Below are 24,548 nucleotides of genomic sequence, written 5' to 3'. Positions count from 1 at the left end.
CACTGTGTTTCTTCAAGCTGCCTGCATGAAGATCTTGACGCTCTGGTGATTCATGCAGACTGAGAGTATGTGTTCCGCTTCCACCTGCTAAAACGTCCGGCACAGACCTCAAATTTGTGAATGTGGGAAATCGACATCCAGAAATCTCTCCCTACTCACATTGTACTTCCTTTATGTTCAACAGAAGCAGGCACTTTTGTTGGCCACATAGCACACCCTTTCTTCCAGGAAGACGGAAATTGAATCGTCCTCATAAATTGTTTCACTCATGACTTCATCATTTGTAGAAGGGCCCTGTCTTCTCAGTGTGATTCCGAGTTGCCAAGTCTGACCTCAGCTTCTGCGCACTTGCCATTTCGAAGCCCCAAAGAAACTTGCGATCTCTTCTCTGGAGCAAGATTGGGTGCCACGGTCAGGATTTGTGATTTCTTCTGCTTACTAGCTGCATTGACAAATTCCTTTTTAACCTTTCCATTAGAGGCATGTAGTCATTTGAATTTAAATTATTTATTATTTATTTGCCATCGAATGCAAAATGCCCATCTTGTTGCCCAGTAGAGGTCAATCACTGAGGGAGACCAAGATTCAAAGACGTCCTTTTCTCTATGTTCTTCTGGACACTGCCAAGTCTTTTTAAAACAAAGGTGCCTTTCATTTTCCTTTCTCTCGTGTTTAAGTGGTCTCTCTCCCTCCACTGTACTTAGTGAGTGCCTCATTCATACCTTCAGCATTCATGGCCCCCGAGCCCTCTGCGACCTTTGACTCTTCCTCTTCAAAATTAGTCTCTGGGTGTGCTGTCTGCATAGTGCTTCCACTCTTGGTTTAAAGCACTGATGAATGCAGCTGTGGCAGAGTTGTTGCCCTGGTACAAGACTTTGAGAGGGATGCAGATCCATGGATGCCAAACTGATCATTGACGATCCAGGGCAGTAATTTGTCTGCTCTAGAAAAGCACTAGACCACCGTCGGGTAGGTTGCTCAAATGTCCACATTTACCGTATTTACTCGATTCTACCGCGCCCTCGATTGCAACGCGCACCCGTTTTCCGCCAAAGAGCATGGTGGAAGTTCAGTGAAGAAAAGAGAAAGGATGACCTCTGGCTACATTGTAGATAGCTGTGGCCTCATATTGTTTCTTTAAATGGAATCGTCAGTCCTGAAGAAACATACCTCAGCGGTACCTGCTAACCAGAAAAATATGACGTGCATAAATGTTTAATATTACTATTTCATGTTAAATAGTGCTGCCTTTGGGCATCCTGATTAGACACATGCACTTAGTGCTGACATAGAGAAGTACAGTCGTCTGGCTGCTTAAAGCGAGTATTTTGGCCATGAAATAATGCACCCACCTTTGTTCTTAGAGAGAGACCACACATGCTGACATCGTGCTGCAGTGTAGGTTGCCCCTTCAGACTTACTTGGGTACACAGAAAGTAGCACTCCACCACACCACTCCATGTCCTCAATTCTGAAGTCTCGGGTCTAGAAACACGTCAAGAAAGGAGCGTGTGAATTGCACATGTTCGCAGCTCTCACGGCAACTGTCAGAGGTATATGTAACCGACCATGAATTTGAGCACTTAGGTCGTGTACTAATGCGAGGTGCAAAGGGGCATCCAAGCTTGCCAAAAACATCCGTGGCAGTCACAAGTTCTCCACAAGTTCACCGCAGCTTGACCACAGGCCTTTCTTCTCCAACTTTCTCATCACAGAACAGCCCGTGACAATTTCAGCAAGTGTTGTGTCCTATCCTGGGCTTCACTTCTGGCAGTACATCATAACAGTATGTTCCAAAAGTTTTATGATGCCATGTAGTAGCAAAGAACCTATATATATATTCTGGAATTATTACCTGGTGCTGCTGTGATGTATGTTGCAAATTGTTTAAACCTCCCGCGGGAATGTCACGCGCATGGAAGGACTTTCGGTAATGACGACGAAGAAGTTAATGTGAGTGAAAGAGAACACGTTACGAAACATGGATGCTGGGTTTTGCGTCTCTTTTCTCTGGTACCTTTAGACGCCGAAGCGCGGTTTTCTCCACAATGTACTTTCATGAGCAAGGTGAGTGGGAATAAGGGAAGATATGACAAATAGCTTCGAAACTGGCTTTTAGCGATAAGTGGATGGCGCTGTCGAAAACAGTGGGGATAAGGGGGAGATCTTCCATCAACTGTGAACACTCTCACTGCGCTAGCATTTCTACAAAACAGTGGCTTACCACTGTTTCTTTGTAACTCCTTAAGAGGTGTGACACCACTTGCAACATCTTCCTGTGTACGACCCAGGAATTGTTACTGCAAGTGTTGCACAAAAACGCGGTTTCCCTTTCATCCGCTTTTGTTTTTTGATGACTACAAACAGTGCGGCCCTTGCTGGTTTGGCCTGGGAAATTGTTAATGAAATGGTTCTTCTCATCCAGTCATTCCTCACACTTGAAATGTGCGCGGGGGCCCCACTTTTTGGTGCAAATCCCTACTCAACCCACCAGCCGATGGATGAGGTTACGGTGGCACAGCAGGCGTCGCTGCTCTTTTTCCATGGTTCAGCTTCTGCGTTGGCATCAAAATGAAACTATTGACAATTGAAACTTTGAGAAGCCAGCAAAAGTGCTTTTGCCACCATTTCACTTGCGAGAAAATGCGTAGATCGCAAAGTAGGCATCCACATGGTCAGCTGCAGTGCTCTCGTTTGTCTTCGTCACTCCCTTCTGTCGAATCACTGTAATCATAATCTCACAGAGGCGCACAATTCTCTTCATCACTAAATAATTACAGCTTTCATGAAATGCTTCATTACTGCTGTAAAAGTTGTGTGGTGAAAAAGCGGCAATGCTTTGCAGCGAACAGCGCACCTGTGAGAGCACTCGCATGTCCAGAAGGCCCGAGCTGAATATTGTGCGATGTCCTTGTGCAAAATAAAATAAACATTGACAGAATGAAGTTCATTTACTCCTTAAAGGGACTGTCTACTGTTCTTCATCGCTTTTCTGTTTTGTACCGCAATCGAAAACATACACCCTGCAGCGGTTTCTCTGGAAAGTAAGTACAAATTTTTAAGACAGAATTTTTCGATCTGCGTTCGGTCTTCTTCCATTGGCGTGAAACATGCCCACAACACTGGTTGGTGGACGCGATGATGATTGCAGTGCCGGTAAAAATTAAAACCGAAAGCACATGTGATTTCTGTAGGATTACATTATTTTCGCTGAACACTAATGTAATGAATGTAACAGTCGTTTTCAGCGCTCTAGTGGTTAAATGAAGCCTTATTATACGATTACAGAACACTTCTTTTGCAACACTTCTGCTGTACACTGCAGAACACTTCTGCTGTAATCGCAGTCTGTGCGTTTATTTTGGCAATGCTGCTGCAATCCAAGCCAAGTTGATTCATCAAAAGGGGACTATAAAGGCACGCCTTCACTGCGCAGCACAGGTGAGATCCTAACAGCAACACAGCGGCACGGTATGACCAGCGCGGAGGGCCGCATGGCATATCGCATTAGTTGAAGCAGACGAAATCGAAGGCGGCGCCGCAAGCAGCGCCATCGGGCGCCTTTTCAGACGCCTGAGGAAAAAAAGGCAAAAAATTACTCTCTGACGCAACTGAAAGCTGCCTCAAGTGCGTAAAAAAACAATTTTAAGTTATACATGTTTGTTTTTAAGCAAAATGATTCTACCTGCGAGGATTTCTTGTCCTACCAGTAGATTGAACCACATCGCCGTTGGGTGACACTAGCGGCCATTCTTTCACGATTTTCAACATCAAATTAAAAATACGTTCCTTTTTTATGGGACAAAAGCATGCTCGTTGCCGCCGAAGTGACGAACTATCTTCTCATTTTCACCACAATCAGAAAAATTTTTCAGAGCGGTAGACAGTCCCTTTAAGAAGTGGCATATTGTGCATGGGAGCTCTACAGTGGACCTCTATGGCCGTGTTGCGTGGGTGGGACAGGGGCTGGCAACAGACTGGAAAGGGTTAAATTTCTTGGAAAAGTCTTCGACACTGTCATTTAAGAAATGGGCTACATTGTAAGAGCGGATCGATATCTATGGTTCTGGCTGCCCCAGAACAAAAATGTTGTGAAAGATATTGAAGCCGCCATTACTCGCAATAGCAAATTCATTTGTCAGGGAGCCGCATAGCTGCTGGATGCAGTATTTGAACAATGATGAATAAACTGACACTGGCCCCAACACACCCCTAATGGTAGAAAATTAACTGGATAGCATAATTGTACTAATGGGACGCACATGCCAGTGATGCTCTATTGTGTAGTCCTGCTTAGCTTTAAGTGCTTCACTCGCACTCTCTTCAAGGCATTCTCACCATTGATTCCCTTCACTAGGAAGTGAAGGCGAGTGAGCATGTAGAATGAAACGAGCTAGATGCTCACTACTTCTTTTTGGTCTGGACAGCTGACAGATCTTGAGTTCAGAATATTAGTTTTTACCAATGGGAGGATGACGGGGATGCTCTCCTTGTACAGCTTCAAAACGCTGAAACATTCGGCAAACAAGATCTCAATTGCGGCAATGCAATTGTACAGGTGTCAGGAGTTATACAAAAGTCCACCCCAGTCGCAGTGCCCCATAAATTACGAGGGAAGCTGCGCAGCAGCTGCAACAGTTTTCTCAAAACTGAAGCACTTCGCCTTGTACTCATGCGAACTTTGAGACGCACTTTCTAGCCACATACTCTGCTGTGTAATGAATAAGTATCGCGTTGCTTTTAACCGAAGCCACGAAAACATGGTCAGCATGCTTAACTGGTATAGAGCCAATTGTGCTTTAAACTTCATCTAGCTTTGCCTGTGCTATAAGGTCCTCAGTTCTTTGAGGGTGATACTTTCGAACCCTGTCCGTCATGCATGGTGACAAGAGCGTCTATCACATCAGGATTAGCATTGGCACTGTTCACACTGGGAGCCAAGTTAGAAAACAGGCAATTGACCATGATGAGAAACTTGTACAGAGAAGGGTGCGCAACCTTGGTGGGCAAACGATGCCGAACAAGTGTTCCACAGGATTGGTCCTGAGTCACGATGTCATCCAGTACTCGAAACCAAGGCTTTGTGTCAGGTAGTTCAACAATGAAAGGATACTTGCAATAGAGACCCCTAACTCTGTGGCAGTGCATTCACTGAGGAAGTACCAGTTGTTATTTCTACATGCTTCGCAGTTAATAATAATATCTGGGGTTTAACGTCCCAAAACCACGATATGATTATGAGAGACGCCGTAGTGGAGGGCTCCGGAAATTTCGACCACCTGGGGTTCTTTAACGTGCACCTAAATCTAAGTACACGGGCCTCAAACATTTTCGCCTCTATCGAAAATGCAGCCGCCGCAGCCGGGATTCGATCCCGCGACCTTCGGGTCAGCAGCCGAGCGCCATAACCACTAGACCACCGTGGCGGGGCATGCTTCGCAGTTCAGGTAATCCTGAAATTCAGACAGAAATGCAGCATCAGAGGAAGCTGGCCTGTGTGCTTCATCACAAAACCTTGTTGTTATCACAGTGATCAGTCTGTGGGTTTTTCTGAAAAAAAAATCCAGGAAATGAACATCAGAAGGGCAATCATTTTGCATTTGAGATGTTTACAGATGTACTTCATTTGAATCTTGCATGCAACTTATGCGAAAAACAGCTACGTTGCCTCAGTGCTGACATATTTTTTCTCAATTTCTTCGTTGTAAAAGTTCAGGTCCCTTAGGATGTATGGTCCGATAAGTTGAAAGGTGCGGGTGACTCACTTCTTCTCAAAAGGGTTTGCGTCTCGGCCAAATTGGGCATAAACTTGTGTCCAAACATTGCAGTCCCATAGGTACACTTCCCGAACTGGATGCGGGGACACGTAGAAATATAAATTTCGAACAGTGCAATTATTTCACGAGTATGTGACAAATATTTCTTCGTAAAACGTAAACCACGAATGTATACATACCACTCTCTCTGATGTTGCAAAGCCATTCTAGAGGGGCTCGTTCATAAGGCATTTAAGCAGCTGTGGGAAATCTGAGATGAAGTGCAACTTCCGCTTCTTGTCAACGGGAAGCGGCATCATACAGTTTAATTCTCTCAATGATGCCAACACTACAGCCATGTTGCACATCCTTCGGTTCCAAGGGGACCCGTCGCACCTGATGAGATCGACGAAAAAGCTTGCCTGTTCGACGACGATCGTTGCTTCAGTTAAAATTTTCAAAAACAGGTCCCCCTTTACATTTCCTTTAGTCGCAAAAACGCCAACAATTTGGCTCCATTTTCCAGCAAAAGGTAGTTAATAACGATCATGCCGTGATCACATTGGTGGTACTTGGTCTCTAGCATTGTGAATTTCGAAGGTCAACGAAGCCTTGAATTGGGCCAGACGCCATCACTCTGAAGTGCTCTGACATCTTCACCTCATCCACCAACAGTCCACCATATCGTTTAAGGTCTGTCATGTCTGTGGTTTTTTCTTTACGGTATCCATGCTGCTGTATTAAAAGCGAATGTCATTTGGTATGACTTTAAGTGTCTTTTCAAAGTAGTTTGCTAGGCATAACGAGCATCTCGTTCTTTCTGATGTGCCGATAAAGCTGGGGGCTTTTTAGTTTCATAATTAAACATTTGAGAGTCTACTCCTGATTGCAGAGCATTCCCTTCCTCCAGCTTCATTTGGCAGGTTGGAAGCTTGTGCAGATATTTGCCTGCTGCTTTCATGGCGCTACTGATACTCTTTCCTCTAATGCTTCATCCACGATGTTCATGTTCCTGGCCCCCATTTCTTCAAGACCACCTGTAATATCAAGCAGCCTCGCCACCATTCGCTTGCTTTTTTGTCTCAGGACCCACAATTTGCCAGAAGCTGTGCTTCTTTGTTCCTTGCATTTGAGGTAGCTTTTCCTGCTTAGTGTAATCTGCCACATATGTGGCCCAAAGGAGATGGAGCCAGAACTCAAGCTCAGCAGCGAACACACTATTACTTATTTATTCCTTGAAATCCAAAACTGCCTAGCCCTGCTCTCCTGACACCAATTTTGCTTGCTGCGGTAGGTGGCGCTATTAGACAGTGGCACTACTTGTGGTGCAGAACTGCACGAACTGCCACGTTATCTTCCTCATATACTTGCATGAAATGCTTGAAGAACCTGTAATTAGAGGATGAAAACACGAAAAGCATTTGTTTTCCTAATCAGTATGTGCTCATTACGCAATTACTCATTCACTTTCACATTCTGTAGGCAACTTAAGCTGTAATATATTATTCCTCACTGCTCGCCTCAGGCGCCACATGCACTTTTCTTGCATACAGCTTGGTGCTGATTAGAAAGTTTCGAAATATAAGCAATGTCTCGTTTGTGCACCCTCACCTCCTTGATTGATGGCTCCCTTGTGCTTGGTACTACCGTCAATGCTATCATATAGTTTAGTGACATCTTTTAGCCGCGAAAGAGCACAACACAAAGGAAAGAAACACACAACGACAGGACGGGCGGCACTTCCAACTGAATTAGACTGAGCGCAAACCCAGAAATAAATATACAACATACACACATGCGCAGTCTCCACACCACCTTAGACTATCCAGCTATCAAACAATCTCTTTTCCGATCCATACAACGTCACCGACGTATCACTGACACACCTTTCTGCTTTCTTTCTAATGTAGTAGGCTTCCATCAACTCACGCGCAGTCTGATTCTTGCTTCTGCCTAAAATCTTCATCTCTTTAAAACGTGGCTGACACTTGCAGGTTTTGCAATGCATAGGCAAATGCGCCACGCCGTCCTTCATTAAATTCAGTTCATGCTCCCTGGCTCGTTCTCAGTCTAATTCAGTTGGAAGTGCCGCCCGTCCTGTCGTTGTGTGTTTCTTTCCTTTGTGTTGTGCTCTTTCGCGGCTAAAAGATGTCACTAAGCAAGTACCAACTAGGCCAACAAACAGTCTTGTTAAAATCAATGCTATCATAGTGTGAGATTTGCTGCTTAGGTTTCTTTGTAAGGACCTTATAAGTGAAGTCGCTTGATCTGCCTTCCCCTCTGCAAAGGTGCAAAGTAACTGCAGTGCCGCCGAGGACTTGCTTTGTATGGTCAGGATTGTAGGAGGTCATTTGAGAGACCAGTGTCTCCCAAACATATGTCTGACAAATGACCTCACTGCAGTCAGTCTCCCTAATTCATGATCACGGTTTTTTCAACACTCTAGTTTATGTCACGACCTGGGGAGGCTGAAACATAAGCAATTCCATCGTAGTTACAAAACTTATTGATTGCTAGCTCAGTGCTCATTTGGCCAAAGGATGTCTCCAAGTTCGCATGTCTTGTTGTGGTTGCATGGGTTTCCACTTTCACGCGCCTCAAATGTCAGTTGCAGTTCAACTGACTGCAGGGGAGTTATTTCTGATGGCTTGTCTTCACAGGTTGCTTGTGAAGCCATTCTCCATCTCGTTGACTTCTCGGGTGTGGGCTGCTCGCAATGCGAAGTTATGCACTTTGTAAAAACACATGCATGGCGGGAGTGCCGACAGTTATTGGAACAGCATCCTCCTTTCTACTTTGTTTTTTGACAGTGGCTGTTGCGTATACCACACATAGCTGCAATTGAGGTTGTCTGACATGTGCTCCTGTGTTCCTCCTCATATTTCTCACGATAGCCTAAATTCGCGGGTTCGATCCAAGCCATGGTGATCGCATTTTGATGGAGGCGAAAGGCTACTGGCCCATGTACTGTGCAATGTCAGTGCATGTTAAAGAACACCAGACGGTCATATTTCCGCAGCCCTCCACTACGGCGTGCCTCATAATCATGGTTTTGGCACGTCAAACCCCCCAAATTATTATTACGCCCATCATAGCACTGGATTCTGGAAGCCATACAAATTTCGGCATCTTGTGTCTTTCCCTGTTTGTTTTACTAAGCATTATTCTAATATCTTTTTTTTTTGTTTTTTATGCTCAGCTTTGCAGTATATAAAATTGCTCAACATTGTAGAACCTTGTAAACTTCTTTTTCTGTCTTGTGTTGCGTTTTTGCAAGTTGACATGTTTCCTGTATTTTCCTAAAAACCTACAGGTGCTGCACGCTTCGACGCTTTGTAAAAGTTGCGTGCAAAGTGTTTTTCAATTTGCATTTTTAGCCTTTATTTCCTGCCCCTTCCCACACTGTTGCGAAAGTAAACATTCTTCAAACTCCGGGCCTCAGAATTCTTTATGCGACTCATTTTGATGTGCAGCCCTTAAGGCCCACCATATAGTTTCACTCTGGTTTCTTCTTTTAGCAATGATGACAGGTGGCGCACATTTGTTTGGTTGTTGTTGCAGGCGATACTGAGTTTTCCTTCACCGTCCTTCTCCACACGTACCTGAGGCTGAACGATGTGAACCAGTTCTCCTTATCTGGCCTACGAGGTTCCCCTTACGTCGACAAGGTGAGCGCTTGTCTTGGGAGTATGTTGAGAAAGGGTACTTGTACTGGGTCAAGCCATGCTAGACTAGTGGACACACTGCAATATTCCACTTCATTTTGAAAAGAAAACGCGTCGCGGTGGTCTGATGGTCATCATGTTTGACTGCTGATCCGGAGGTCGTGGGGTCGAATCCTGGCCATAAGGCCGCATTTCGATGGAGGCGAAATGCTGCAGGCCCATGTGCTTCGATTTAGGTGCACATTAAAGAACCCCAGGTGGTCGAAATTTCCGGAGGCCTCCACTACGGTGTCTCTTGTAACCATGTCGTGGTTTTGGGACGTAAGAACCCTACAACACTGATAATTGCTTTTCGTACAGTTCAAGTCAGTTCAAGCTCATGTGTTGATTGGGTGCCTGTTGTAACAACACCAGATGGTGCAAAGAGCTGTTGAAGAATAAAGTTGGGAACGTGGCGGTAGAGGATGCAGCCTTTCGTTGTGTTGCTAGCCGTCCATTTCAAAATGCCATCCCCTGTGGCAAAAGTGTGCACTTTCGTGCTCAGAAGAAAAGAAAATGTCGTTACTTTGATAGTTCAGCGTCTCCGACTGTTAGTGGTTTTAAACTGGCCTTGGAAGACAGGTTTGAGCTCGCTTGTGTGCAGTCAAGCCCTCCTTGTCAAAGTGTAAAAAAAAACACATTTTATTTTTTCATGAGCTTGTTCTTTGTAATAAATTTTCAAGCTCCTTGTTAACTCAGATGGTAGAACAACCGTTAAGTGTTCTTGCTTAGAGTTGTCAATTAATTTGATCTCACATGGCAATCTGCCTGGATTTTTATGATGAACATAATTGTTTGCATCCGAAATGAAGGCTTTCTTTTTCCCGCAAGTTCTTAAATTTTTTTTGTCACCCTTAAGAGGTTAATACACCTGAATAAACAGTGTCCGAGTTTCTTTAATAGTGTCACAACACATGTCTGAAAATCAAATAAGGAAATTAAAATGGCACCGAAAACACTGACTATCGTCCGCAGGGGCATCTGCTTTGCGAGGTGTTTGGTTTGAAACAACACAGAAATTTGAAATTAGCCGTAAAATTGGAAGAGGAACTTCCTCAGAATTTTACAGTATAGTAAAAAGGAGGTGAGGAAGGGGCTATCTGAGAGAGCTGATTATAAAAGCCATGCACAAGTGCTGCATGCATCTGTGGCTTTTTTTAGGAGGTGTGGTCAGCTAATAGGTGGATAGCAAAATGACGTCTTCCGGTTCGATGCCCAGCTCTTCGCTGTTTCAAGGTGTGTGCCGTTCAGTGTAATCGGGGAGAAAACGAGTACTTTCTGCGACGCAGTTGTTACCAGTTACTTTGCCTCCTCCCCGATTACACTGAACCGCACGCAACTTGAAGCAGCGACGAGCTGAGCCTTGACGGTTCCTAGAACCGGAAGTGCTGTAGCAGACGACGCGCCGTTTTGCTATCCACCTATTGGTTCCAGTGAGAGCAGCCGCCCAGAAAAGGGCTGAGGTGTGTGAAATAATGGCTGCAGGTGGTTCAAGTACCTCGTATAAATGCAGCAGCAAGTTTTTGAGGTTCCGAAAATGGGACGTGATGTCGTAGAAAAGAACGAGGCACATGTTGGGAAAAGCATGCTATGGACTGCAAACATGTTTTTCCTTCTAGTGATGTTAATTCTGCGATGAAAACAGCACGAAAATTGGAGGAAGGGTAAGAATCAAACAACCCAAGTGCTTTCAAGACACCTTTCTGCATGTTAAGCCTCTTTTAAGTTCTGTTGTTAAGTTCTGTGGGCTTAAAGCTGAAGATTTTGACAGATTTGCCTGTCTAGTTGGGTTAATTAATAAAAACTTTCAAAGGGCTCGAACCAAAAGATGCGTTATTTCTCGACGTTTCAGAATCAACTCGATTCTTTCTTCAGAGGGAGTGACAGCGGAGCTGTCGAGGTGCAACTTTTAACTTCCCTCTTAAACGCTGTCAAGGCATGTCTCGAACAAGAAGAGCATCTGACTGTAGTGCCAAGCTGCTTCTCACAATGTGAACACAATAAGTGCATGAATCGACAGTGCTTGGTGTATTTCAGGATACGCTGATTAAGAGTGTGTTTGTGTGATCCAGGTGGAGAGGTGATTAACAGCGCGTGCAACGTGGACAGATGTAGAATGACATCATGAGCTTCGCACTCTCACTCTGTCAACGTCATAAGTGGTGTTAGTATTCAGCCTCCTCCCCGATTACACTGAACCGCACGCAACTTGAAGCAGCGACGAGCTGAGCCTTGACGGTTCCTAGAACCGGAAGTGCTGTAGCAGACGACGCGCCGTTTTGCTATCCACCCATTGGTTCCAGTGAGAGCAGCCGCCCAGAAAAGGGCTGAGGTGTGTGAAATAATGGCTGCAGGTGGTTCAAGTACCTCGTATAAATGCAGCAGCAAGTTTTTGAGGTTCCGAAAATGGGACGTGATGTCGTAGAAAAGAACGAGGCACATGTTGGGAAAAGCATGCTATGGACTGCAAACATGTTTTTCCTTCTAGTGATGTTAATTCTGCGATGAAAACAGCACGAAAATTGGAGGAAGGGTAAGAATCAAACAACCCAAGTGCTTTCAAGACACCTTTCTGCATGTTAAGCCTCTTTTAAAGGGGTCATGAACCACTTTTCCAAGTAATGATCTAATGGCCTCAGTATCGGAGTGTACTGCCTCCCGAATCGATTGCCGCAAAAATTTCTCGAATCCATCAAGAATCAGCGGAGTTACGGGGGTTTGGCGCACGCTCCCAGCGCTTTCTCTCTTTTCTCGTGCCGACGAGCGCACTGGAAGCTAGACAGGGAGGGATGGCATGGGGGAAAGAAGTTACGCCAGCGCGCGTCATGAAACGCGATCGCTCTCCCGCTGTGATTCGCTTGCGCGAGTGCGGCTACCATGTACTGAGGAGGGCGCCGGCAAGTGACGGCACCCCGCGGCAAGAAGCGCATCTGATCCGAACGCCGCTCTCGATTTATGTCGGCTATCGGCCAATAAGCGTGCTATGTCTCTGCGACGTACAGCGGACAGGCGCCCCGCCCACCGACGAGAGTGAGAACCGGCCTCTCTTTGAAAAGAGGGTGCCTGGGGAAACGGCAACTTCGCGCTCCGCTTGTGGCCATTACGCGGCGCGCACGACTGTAATATTTGGCAGAGCAGTTCATAGCCGTGTCAGCTTTCCGCAGGATGTGTTTTTTCAATCAGCCCAAGGGGTGCTTCATGACCCCTTTAAGTTCTGTTGTTAAGTTCTGTGGGCTTAAAGCTGAAGATTTTGACAGATTTGCCTGTCTAGTTGGGTTAATTAATAAAAACTTTCAAAGGGCTCGAACCAAAAGATGCGTTATTTCTCGACGTTTCAGAATCAACTCGATTCTTTCTTCAGAGGGAGTGACAGCGGAGCTGTCGAGGTGCAACTTTTAACTTCCCTCTTAAACGCTGTCAAGGCATGTCTCGAACAAGAAGAGCATCTGACTGTAGTGCCAAGCTGCTTCTCACAATGTGAACACAATAAGTGCATGAATCGACAGTGCTTGGTGTATTTCAGGATACGCTGATTAAGAGTGTGTTTGTGTGATCCAGGTGGAGAGGTGATTAACAGCGCGTGCAACGTGGACAGATGTAGAATGACATCATGAGCTTCGCACTCTCACTCTGTCAACGTCATAAGTGGTGTTAGTATTCACTTCCTAATATGCAACCGCAACTAGCCCAATGTTGCTATCTTTCGCAGGTGAAGCAGGGAGAGAAGGGCATGGAATGTGAAGACGAAGTGCACATTAAGGGCGCCATAGACAGGTAGGTTCTTGTTCTTGAGCAAAAGCAGCACGCTTTCGCCCAATTTGATATTGACGTTGGCAGTCAGTAAAGGAAATCAGTCTTAAAAAGAAAACACTGCTAGAAACAGGCTCAATGTGGCTGCAGACTACCGCACAATTTATTGACACGCTGTCGAGATTGAATAGATGTGGCACATTTGCTTGATTGTTCTCTGCCAGGTACCGGTAAAAGGCACCTATTTCTCACACTGCATGTCGTGTTCATTTATACTCCCTGCCCTCTCTCACTGCAATGGGTCTCCGATCACTTCTACTGGTCCACAAGGGGCCCCAACACATCCGTGGCTGAGAAACCTGCACTAGGTCACTCAAGACGATTGATGGCAGAGAGACGTACTGCTCTGCTTTTGTTGTGATGTGGAAAATACCTATCACAAAGGCAGAAACCTCGGATGCTTCATCAAACGCGAATATTGACTGTCGGCGGCATCAACACGGGTGATGTGAAACATTATCATCACACGATGACATCGTCATGACGTCACATGATGACGTCATTACGTGACATCGCTGCTTGGTCAAAGGTGGACCAACCAATCATGGAGACAGTGCAAAACCACGTGAGCTGCAGAAAGCTGTTGGAAGGGGAGCTGTTGGTGGGATCAGTACATCAACTGATTTGAAGGAGAAGATGGCTTTTGCCTTCGAGTCATCTTAGGCGATTGCATAAGCCACCCTGCAAGTTGTTTTTTGTTTTTCCTTTTGAGATAGCTGATATTTATTCTCCAACCAAAGTTACGAAGACACGTAAAAACCCGACGTTTCGGAACCAGCTCGGTTCCTTCCTCAGGGGGGACTGCGGCGGCTTGGCAGCGGCCTCTTTAAGGCACTCTCGCGGCGGTTAACGACCCCACGCATTACCGAGGAGCGTAGCCCATGCGCATACACCGGGGGGAGAGTTCCGAGTGAACGGTTGATATTTTGAGTGGTCCTCTGTATATGCCACGACTCCAGTACCGACCAACAAAAGACAGGGCGCCCGGCGTCGTTTACAAAATACCGTGTGCCGACTGCCCCTCGTCATACATCGGCGAGACCAAAAACTTCCCCGAACGGATTAGGCAACACGTCAACGACGTCCGTAAACTCAACAAAGAACGCAGCGCCGTCGCCGAGCACGCAGAGACATTTGACCACAGAATAGACTTCAACGGAACCGCCATCCTCGAAAGTGAAACCAAGTGGAGGAGGAGGTTACTACTGGAGTCGTGGCATATACAGAGGACCACTCAAAATATCAACCGTTCACTCGGAACTCTCCCCCCGGTGTATGCGCATGGGCTACGCTCCTCGGTAATGCGTGGGGTCGTTAACCGCCGCGAGAGTGCCTTAAAGAGGCCGCTGCCAAGCCGCCGCAGTCCCCCCTGAGGAAGGAACCGAGCTGGTTCCGAAACGTCGGGTTTTTACGTGTCTTCGTAACTTTGGTTGGAGAATAAATATCAGTTATCTCAGTTTACTTACCCAACCAGACAGACTTCTGTCTAATGTTTACCTTCAGTTTTTCCTTTTGCATTGCTGCCCATGATGTAGAAATTCCATCATGGCCTATAAAAGTCTTGAGCATTTCTTCCTCAGTCTTTGTTCCTATGAGCGCTACATGGTCAACAAGATGAGTGCGTACCAACTAGCTCGGTTCGCCATGTTAATGCATTCGTTTTTTGTGGACTCCTTTGCAATGCCTCAAAAGTAAAAAAAAAGAAATCTTACCTTCAGTGTGTAATCAACTGCGAAAAATTTACGCTAAGTGTTCTCACAATATGTCTTTTCTTCTGCACAGGGTCTACAGCAGGACAAGTGACACCCACACTTGTAGCGTGGCGGGCAAGGCTTGGGTCATCGTGAAGAAGACCAACAACTTCCCGGACACTGGTCAGTTTCAGAATAGGCAGGGTTTTAAGGTGAAAGCCGTAAGCGCCTCATCACATGCTGGCCTTGAAAATTGTGGTATGCAGTGCAAAAAATGCACGTGACCTTAGTGAATTTCGTAAAAATGAGATAAATATCGGGGTTTGAGCAGGAGTTGAACCCACGTATATTTATTTTGTGAGGAAGAAGATCGGTAAGCACGAAGGCCCATCGCCATCGGCTGGCGCACACCGACAATTCGCACTCTGGCTACGCCCTGCGTGTGCTGCTATGATCGTCGCTCTCGTAGAATCCTCAATAAATCCCCCGTAACAAGTGGTGGAGGTGCGGAACGTCCGAGAGGAATACACGTCCCCGATCACTCAGGAGTTCACGAGGTGTGCCATGGCGAAGAATGAAGTTGTGTAGAATAAACGAGGCAACATCTTTTGCTGCTGAAGCAGGCAAGGCGGCGGTTTCAGCATACCTTGTCAAATGATCCACGGCAACGACGATCCATCGGTTTCCAGCACCAGTGCATGGAAGAGGCCAGTATGAATCGATGCCGACGCGGTCAAACGGGTGGGCTGGGCATGGAAGTGGCTGGAGAGGTGCGAGACTGATTTGCGTCGTTGGCAGGGGATGCAAGATTTGTTTATTTATTTAGCAGAGTACCCACAGCGCCCGAGGGCATTACAGGGGGGGGGGGGATACAGTACGCTCAAACAGCGTTATAACAAACACGGATATAACGAATTATCGGTTATAACAAAGTAAATGAAGAATAGTCTTGTCATAGCTACAGTGTTAGAAATAAACGTTTATAACGAATTTTCGGATATATTGAAGTTATTTTCGTGGCAGATGCGACTTTGTTATAGCGAGGTTTGAGTGTATTTCAATACAGAATGCAGATGTGTGACAGTCAAGTATCCTACCACAGAGCCACACCAGTACTTGTGATTCCTTCGCAAAATGACCCTATACAGTCGTTATGTTGGGCAAGGAGCCACGTTAGCAGCATATTGCATGGCAGAAGCAAAATATCGCACCAGGCATCATACCATGTGAATTGTGTAACGAGTAGCTGGTTAGTAGCTGTCAAGCAATTACAAAGGGCCGTGCTCTAAGTCATCATTATCAGCCACAACGTCAACAAAGTGTGCAGCTAATCACGTGAGACCTCTCAAGTTCCGATGATGAAATGATGATGTTGCCTTAGGCAAATGCATAAAGGACCCTGTCAGTTTTTGTCTTTCTGCCTAGTATTGCAACTCCCACTGTCCGTGACCGTAACATGTCACATATGCATACGCCTTTTTTTTTTGTGCTTGTTGAAAAAGAGGAACAAGTACAGTGAAAGTCATTGTTAATGACACTCGTTTTAAGGTGGTAGGCCACTCAAAAAAAAAATTTTTAGGAGCAGCCAGCTTTGAAATAACTTTTTCTTCAAAACAAGCATGTCTTATTTAACTTACCCAGCCATTTATAGTGCAAAATATTATTTATTTTCTGTGAGGTGATCTTTGTCAAAAATTGCATTAAAAGTGGTGGTCGCACCCAAGGAGGTTTAAAAAAAACTTCTGGAGTGGAGCCGGCGCGCCGCCGCTGAAGCCGACGACCGCCATATTGCTCCAGGCAGAAAACGTGTGGGTGGTCGCTTGGGACCGCGTGGAAGTTCCACAGATGGCGAATTTCTCCTCTTCTCTGGCGACAAGCGAGTGTTGCAGATGTTTAGACCCATGTCAAACGCTCCTGGACGCGATGGTGAGCTCATGCGCTGCCTTCGGCTGCACGAATCGTGTGAAGAAAAAGCCAGGAATCACTTTTCATGTGTAAGTATGCATCAAAGATCCTTCAGTTTCTCGTCTGCTGCAGCGCACTCTCACTCGACAAGTGCGTTTCCAACCTAAAGGTCTCATTAATTACCTATTTAGCTGGTGAATATGGGTTGAAGCAAGTTTTTTTCCTTGTGCCACAGTTTCCCTAAAGACAGGACGCTGCGTGACGCGTGGCAGCGCGCTGTTCGTCGAGACGGCTGGACGCCTAAGGATGCGGACGTTCTTTGCTCGGAGCGTTTTGAAGCTGGTTGCTTCGATAGGACGGGCCAAACTACAAGGCTTCGACAGGGCAGCATTCCCACAGTTTTTCCAGCGTTTCCCGCGCATCTGCAGAAACCAGTGAGTACCACAAGAAATGTTTGAACGTTTGTATTATCGTTGCCACTCTAAACAGCTCATGAAGTTACGCATGCGTGGAGGCAGTTTCTCACTTCTTTCGTATCTTTCTAAAATATTACCGCCGTTTGAAATAGCGAACGTGTCACTTGCTTGTCAGGCGTTAACTGACTCTTCATATGCGTGCATATAAATGGCCACTCGAAATTTGCACACCAAAACCACAAAAACAATTCCTCAAACTGACCTGTATTGTTTCTTCCCAGTCACATATCGCATGGGCAACAACTTTCTGTTCCTGTGTAGCCAAGGTTATGTGAACTCAGCGTAATTTAATTAAGGTGTAATCATGACTAACCTTTTCATGTCACGCTGTCGTTGCTGTTCCTTGCTGCCTAAAATTCCATACGCGTCAAAAGTTCATGCAATTAATTCTGTGCTATGATTGGGATCATGGTCTGTACGTGTGGGGATACATATCTTAAGCATGGGACATTAAACACTTTCTTTAAAACACCTGCAATTTTATTTATTTGTCGGTGTTTTTTTTCGTGCAGTCAAAAAGAAAGCGAGACGCTCCTAAGTGCCGAAGCTGTCACCTGCCGTCAGTGCTGAACCAGTTGTTGAAATGCCCTCTGAGCCTTCTTCGCCAACGAAAGAGTGGTACCGACAAAAGGTAGAGAAGTCAGCAGAAGAGGTACTCCAACTGAAGAAAAAAGTTAAGACCCTCCAGCAGTGCAAAAGAAGACTAAGCAAGCGGTGTGATGCGTCAGAAAATTTGATGAAGGAGCTGAAGGAGAAAAATCTGCTGTCAGAAAAGGGCCTTGAGGTTTTTGAAGCTTCCTTTTCTCCTTAAATTCAGCAGCTTCTTACCCGAGCTCATGAAAAAACGAACAAGATGTACCCCCCCAGAGCTACGTGCATTCGCACTCACACTGCACTACTACTCCACTGCAGCGTACGAGTATGTACGGTCTAAATTTAATAATGCTTTGCCTTCGCAATGTACGTTGCGCGAATGGTACAAATCTGTGAACGGTGATCCGGGTTTTACCTCTGAGGCCTTTGATTTTCTTACGAATATAGCCAGAAGCCAGGACAAGCCCTTGATTGCAGCAGTCATGATGGATGACATGGCGATCAAAAAACATGTTCAGCTTGTTGGTAAGAAAGTAGTCGGCTATATCGATCTTGGTACAGAAATGTCTGATGATAGCCTGCCCGAAGCGACTAATGTCTGCGTTTTTATGCTGGTCGGCATGAATATGAGGCTAAAGATACCTCTAAGGTATTTCTTTATAACTCTCTTTCTGGAGCTGAAAGAGCGGCATTAACGCAAGAATGCCTGTCGAAACTCACATCAATAGGTGTTGAAGTAGCATCGCTGCCATTTGATGGTGCCGCCTCGAACTTTACAATGGCTAAGTGCCTCGGTGCTGATTCTAAGTATACATCACCTACGTTTAGCACTAGCTTGAACTTCACAACTGACGAAACAGAATGTTCAAACAAGGTATTCGTCATTCTTGATGCATGTCATATGATAAAGCTTATCCGGAAGTGCCTAGGATCTGTCGGCCACCTTGTCGACGTGAATGGATCAGAAGTCAGGTGGTCTTTTATTGAAGCATTAAAGACGTTGCAGCGGGATGAGGGACTGCACCTCGTAAACAGGCTGACAAGGGCTCATATTCAGTGGGCAAAGCAAAAGATGAAAGTTCGTTTTGCTGTTCAGACACTCAGCTCGTCTGTGGCAGACGCACTCGACTTCTGCGAATTCACTTTAAAGCTTCCGCAATTTAAAGGTGCACATGCCACAGCTGAATTCATAAGGATTTTTGACCGCCTTTTTGATGTCTTGAATTCAAGAAATCCCTTTGGCAGATCGTATAAAGCGCCCATGAGAAAGGCGAATGAAGCCTCAATGAGGTCTTTTTTTGAAAAGGTTAAATTGTATGTAACTGGGCTGAAGGATGCGAATGGAAGACCGCTGAATGAGGGCCTCAAGAAAACCGGCTTTGTGGGGCTCCTCATCTGCATGCACAGTGTCACAGCACTTTTTGATAGACTTGTGGCAACAGGAAAGATGCAGTATTTGCTCACCCACAAAATGTCTCAAGACCACCTGGAAACATTTTTTGGTTGCGTAAGAGGAAAGGGGGGATATAACAACAACCCTACTGCATGCCAACTTACAGCTTCTTACAAGCGCCTTCTTATTAGGACAGAAGTTGCATCGTCAGAGGCTGGAAACAGCTCTCGCGATATTGTGACTGTTCTCTGCCCCTCAAGTGATGTAAACCTAGTTGAGTCACCAACATCTTTCGCTTCATTAAGAAGATAGTCTTTGCTGCAGCCATTGGACGACGATACCGATCACACCCATCGGGTGGATTGCCCGAAAAGCCTTTCACCTGTTGTCGGCGCAGTAGTGCCATATATAGCAGGTTTTGTGGCACGAAAAGTGTATGCTTGCACATCCTGCGATGAATGCTGCGCTGCGCTGCTGTCCGATGAGCTGCCAGCACTCACAGCTGTAAAAACCAACGGCGGCCTTGTGGCGCCGTCGAAGGATGTGCTGAAGATTTGTCACATTGTAGAGAAAGAGCTTCGTGCTCTACAGATTCACTGTAAGGACTTAAAATCGTTGCATGCAAACAGTGAGCGCATAATGGTAGATGTATTGACAGTGGTTTTTGAACAAGCCTTATTTGCTCAGCTCGAGCCTCATTTGTTGGACTGCGATCCACTCGACAACCACATTTATAATTTGTCGAAGAAGATTGCCAACCTATACATAAAAATCAGGTTACACCACATCTCAAAAGAAATCAACCGGAAGAACTCCCAGAGTGGAGTACGAACACGGCTGACAAGGACTGTTATTTTAAAAAATCTGTAAACAAGCGTAAACAAGATCTGCAGCAAGCTGGCCAACTAGTCTACTTTTGTATCGTTTCTTTTGCTGTGTTTTGTTTATAAGGGCGCGCATTTCGTATGTTTAGTTTCGTGATTTTCTGCATTATTCATAAACAAGAGCGGCAGCAAGCTGGTCAACTAGTCTGCTTTTGTGTGTTTTTTAATTTTTAAGGGAGGTGTATTTCATATGTTTAGTTCTGTGATTGTCTTCATTATGATGCGTTTTGAAGTTCTTGTGAGATTGGTTCCTTTTCCGATTCATGTTTTAACCACAGTGTATATGTTTCTTTTTTTTTCTTTTGAAATTGTGTAAATGCCGAGGCTGAATAAAATATTATGTACCACTTATCAGCTCCACCATGTGCTTCATTTCGCGAATGCTGCAAGCATATTGTGCGCGTTATCAGGCACGCTTCAGCCCCTGTATTGTGGCATAAGAAACTGCTTTCTTCAATCTTGCAGGAAAAAAAAGCTAAGTAACACTAACCGTCCCGTACTCATGCTGGAACGCCCCCGCGGAAGCCCGCAATTACGCTGGCCACGCTAGCCACCCTAGCCACGCTCAAGCTGCGCTCTCTCTTGCCCGGAGCAAAATGGCCGCCAACCGGTTTCCCAAACTTCACCCGCTCGCGTGGGCACGTATAGGGGACCTCCACTCCAGAAGTTTTTTTTAAACCTCCTTGGTCGCATCAGCCCTGGTAAGTGGCTAATGGTTGGCTTAATTCAGTAAAGCTTTGGCATTTGTGCAACTAAAGGATGGAGCTATGCAATGAACTAGGATAAATATTATGCAGTAAATATCAAGGAAGTAATGTTAAAAAAGCCAAAAAAACGGGGAAAAAGAGCCAATTAGACTGAACCTGTTTGCAATATCAGCTGTGAATTCAAAAATATTCCGTCAATTTCTTAGTGAGAAGAAATAGAGACGATGGCGCACAATCGAGGAGAGGGCTGCACTTAAACAGCGAAGCTGTAATTGTAAAGGGTTCCATGTATTTTTAGTGTACGACAACAGTAACTCCCAGAAGTAAACGAATAATACTAAATAAATTTCCTCGTCGGGGCTGGATTGAAACCTGGGCCCCCACGTTCAGAAGGTAAGTGTCTTAACCCTTTCGTTGTCGGGTGTTTCCGGCGATGACGTACCCCCAGTGTCGGATCGGTTTCAGCAATACAACGAAAGCTTGAAACTCAGAGAAATGACACTTGAAGTCAAGACGACAAATAAGCATGGAAAGGGCATGCAACAACCTCGTTTGCTGCTGATAGCAGCGAGCAACGCCACAGCGAGCGTGCTAGAGGCAGCGATTGAATCATGGTTCAGTCCATTGAAGAGGCAATGGCACACGCCCCTGAACTTGACATGCCAAAGCAGACATGCCAACAGAATACAAAAATGCCTGCAAACCTGCAGCAGATGGCAGAACAACCCTTGTACCCATAATCGTACGCGCACCACATGGTCACTCAGCCCGAGAGAGTAGCACGCATGGAGTGACCACGCCCCCCTGCTAAGAAACGTAGATGGGATCCTTCCAAACTCTTCAATATACGTACCAACACAGCAAAGGGCAAAAATGCGTGCTTCTAGAAAGAATCGACAGATGGCACAACCAGTATTATCACATTGAGTCACGCCAGCTTTGCACTATGGTGCAAATTTTTTAACGCACAATGGGGAACGTACTAGTACGTCAGTGACACTGCTGGGTGAAAACACGAAAATGTACCGGTACGTCAATGACAGTGAAAGGGTTAACCACTGGGTTGCACACCCATGCTTGCAGAAAGTGGATATATCTGAACTATATGAAATTGTACCCGTAGTGCAAAACAAATTTTAAAAGAGAAAACTTTTGTATGAAATATTTGTTCAGTTTTTTGGTGATGGAATAACAGCCCTGATCAAGACAAGATGCAAAACCAACACATCAGAGAAATTCTGGCTTTGCGAAAATTTGAGGCCAGACATGCAACAAAGGAGAACACGCCATGCCTAAGCCACCCAATGCCGATCAAGAGAATAAATGTGTTCTTACCTTTGTTCGAAATTCTCTGTCACCTGCATGCCTGGTGCTAAACAGCTTTGCTGGTCATCTACCTTCACAGAGTGGAATGGGTTCTAAATTTTGGTGCTCTAGTTAGCTGGAGCTGAGCGTATAGGTGGTCCATGTGCCCTCCTGTGCAAGATGGCAGAGCTACACAAATCGAGATAGCTGGCGACTTCCGGATCTCAAAAAGCTGGCTGCTACCACCACTTGTTGCAGATAACAGTACATAGTACATGAGTTGGACACTGTAGTCAATAAAATGTAGTGCTCCTACGGTAAATTTCTTTCATTAATATTTGCTTAAGAATTGTCGTAATGTTGCCAGTTACCCACATTTCCACTGTTCTAACTCATCAGTGTTGCAAATTGTAAAATCAGTGTTGCATCATTGTTGCAAATTGCTATTAAATTGTTTTCCAATTGCAAGGTCTTGCGCTACAGACACTGTATTGCACCAGTTTTTGCCATTGTACTCGCCCGAGAATGCTTACATATCATAAAGCTCCTTCCTTTCCCGCTTGTGCTGTTTTCATTCTACGTGCCTTTGTACTACTTGAAGAACATTCTGTGCCTGTCGTGATGCGCGGTGAACTTGCGCTTTCAGTTGTCTGGAACCCGTGGGCCAGTGGTGCGGCTTCCATGGCCGACTTTGGCGACGACGAGTATTTGCAGATGGTCTGTGTCGAGCCTGGATACGTGTCCGAGCCAAGGAAGCTGCCTCCAAAGCAGACCTTTGAGGCCTCAATCACCATGGAGGCAGTGGAGTAACTTCATCTGCCGCATAGACGTTCTGGTTCTATTGTATCGGAGATGTGATAACTCTCGTTTTTGATATTTCTTTATATTTCGAAGATATATTTAAGATTTCGGTACAAGCATTAAAACATTTTTCATTAGAGCGCATTATTACTATTGCTTTATTGGTCAAGGTATATCAGAGTGAGTTAGATATTTACGTGAAGTTTTCTATGGGCCTTATTTTGATACTAGCAAGCTGCCGCAGTAGTAAAGTGGTTACGGCGCTCAGCTGCTGACATGAAGGTTGGAGGTTCAATCCCAGCTGCGGCGGTCACATTTCAACGAAGGCAGAGCGCTAGAAGCCTGTGTACTTAGATTCAGGTGTACGTTAATGTGCCCCAGGTGCTGCAAATTTCCAGAGCCCTCCACTACAGTGTGCCTCATAATTGTGTTGTTGTGTTGGCATGTAATAAATATGATTTTCATACTAGTGTTACTTATCTTTTTGTGCGTAGGAAATCCTATTGACACTTAATTTTAGCTTTCTGACGACCATGTTCAGGTAGGGAAATTTTTTTGGTGAAGGTATGCACATTTCAATGCGGAGCATTACCTTTAATTCCCCGTTTGACATTGGTGCTTGTCGCAGCCTTGGGCTTTGTTGCCAATGTTGTATGACAACATCAGAACTGTAAACAAGTAAACAGTGTTACGAGCAAGTATAAAGTGGAATGATAAAACTGGTGAAGGTAAAGTGAACCAATAGAGATGAAAGACAGGCATGCATTTAGAATGACGTACGGAAAGCCTCGTTAATTTCAAGGCCTAGGGTCCGAGAAAAATATCTCGGTTAATGGGAATTCCCAAATATCCGAAATAACTCGAAAGTGAAGAAATGAGCCTCAAAACTTGATACATGGGTGGCACACCTTTACTGTCGTATGTCCACCTACTTGGAAAAAAGTTTCTCGATGTGAGACTGGCACGTTCAGCACTCTGCTGCACTAAAAGTCATGCCTTCAAGCCAGTCAACCAGGCGCCGCTGTGTTCAATGAAGCTGCGCACGTCAGTGCATCGATGACTTCTACAATGCAACGTTGGTGGCAGAGTCTGTTGTTCTTGCAGCGATCACGCTGTTGAGGTCAGTGTAGCATGTTGGAACTGTGCTCTCAATATTTGACTAATCAGAGAAACCATTGGGTCGTGCTCTCTCTCCTCCGTTGACTTGCTGGCCTCATCAGTCAAGCAAATCTTTTCTTGCAGCCACATACCCTTGTAGTACTTCGGCACCTTCTGAGCACACCACAAATAAGCAATTCAAAATGAAAAATGCACGGGTGCAGACAAACACAGCAGTCACACAACGTTTGCCAACGGACATCAACTGTCAAGGCCTACAAAACGTACACTGCAATGTTGTAAAAATCATCATTATGTGGTCACGATCATGATTAGGGCAACAGCACACACTTCTGTCTGGCACTCGTGAAGTCACTTGCTCAAACGCAGTCTAATATGCTTCACACATCAATGCTGCCAGCTC

At 45.4% G+C, this 24,548-nt stretch overlaps 1 protein-coding gene across 1 annotated transcript in view; it reads left to right on the top strand.

Annotated features, from left to right (window-relative positions):
• The window catches only part of LOC119374831 (uncharacterized), a 44,481-nt gene extending 20,984 nt beyond the window's left edge, over window positions 1-23,497 (top strand). Inside the window, exons 7-10 of the mRNA XM_037645036.2 lie at window positions 9,318-9,424; window positions 13,170-13,234; window positions 15,053-15,144; window positions 22,872-23,497. Of these exons, the coding sequence (XP_037500964.1) occupies window positions 9,318-9,424; window positions 13,170-13,234; window positions 15,053-15,144; window positions 22,872-23,035 (428 nt within the window). The 3' untranslated portion in view covers window positions 23,036-23,497. The remainder of the gene's footprint in view (window positions 1-9,317; window positions 9,425-13,169; window positions 13,235-15,052; window positions 15,145-22,871) is intronic.
• Window positions 23,498-24,548: the final 1,051 nt, after the last annotated feature.

This window comes from Rhipicephalus sanguineus, chromosome 11, assembly GCF_013339695.2.
Source record: "Rhipicephalus sanguineus isolate Rsan-2018 chromosome 11, BIME_Rsan_1.4, whole genome shotgun sequence".
Lineage (NCBI taxonomy): Eukaryota > Metazoa > Arthropoda > Arachnida > Ixodida > Ixodidae > Rhipicephalus > Rhipicephalus sanguineus.
The sequence above is the reverse complement of the archived record's forward strand: the minus strand, read 5'-3'. Positions and strand labels throughout refer to the sequence as shown.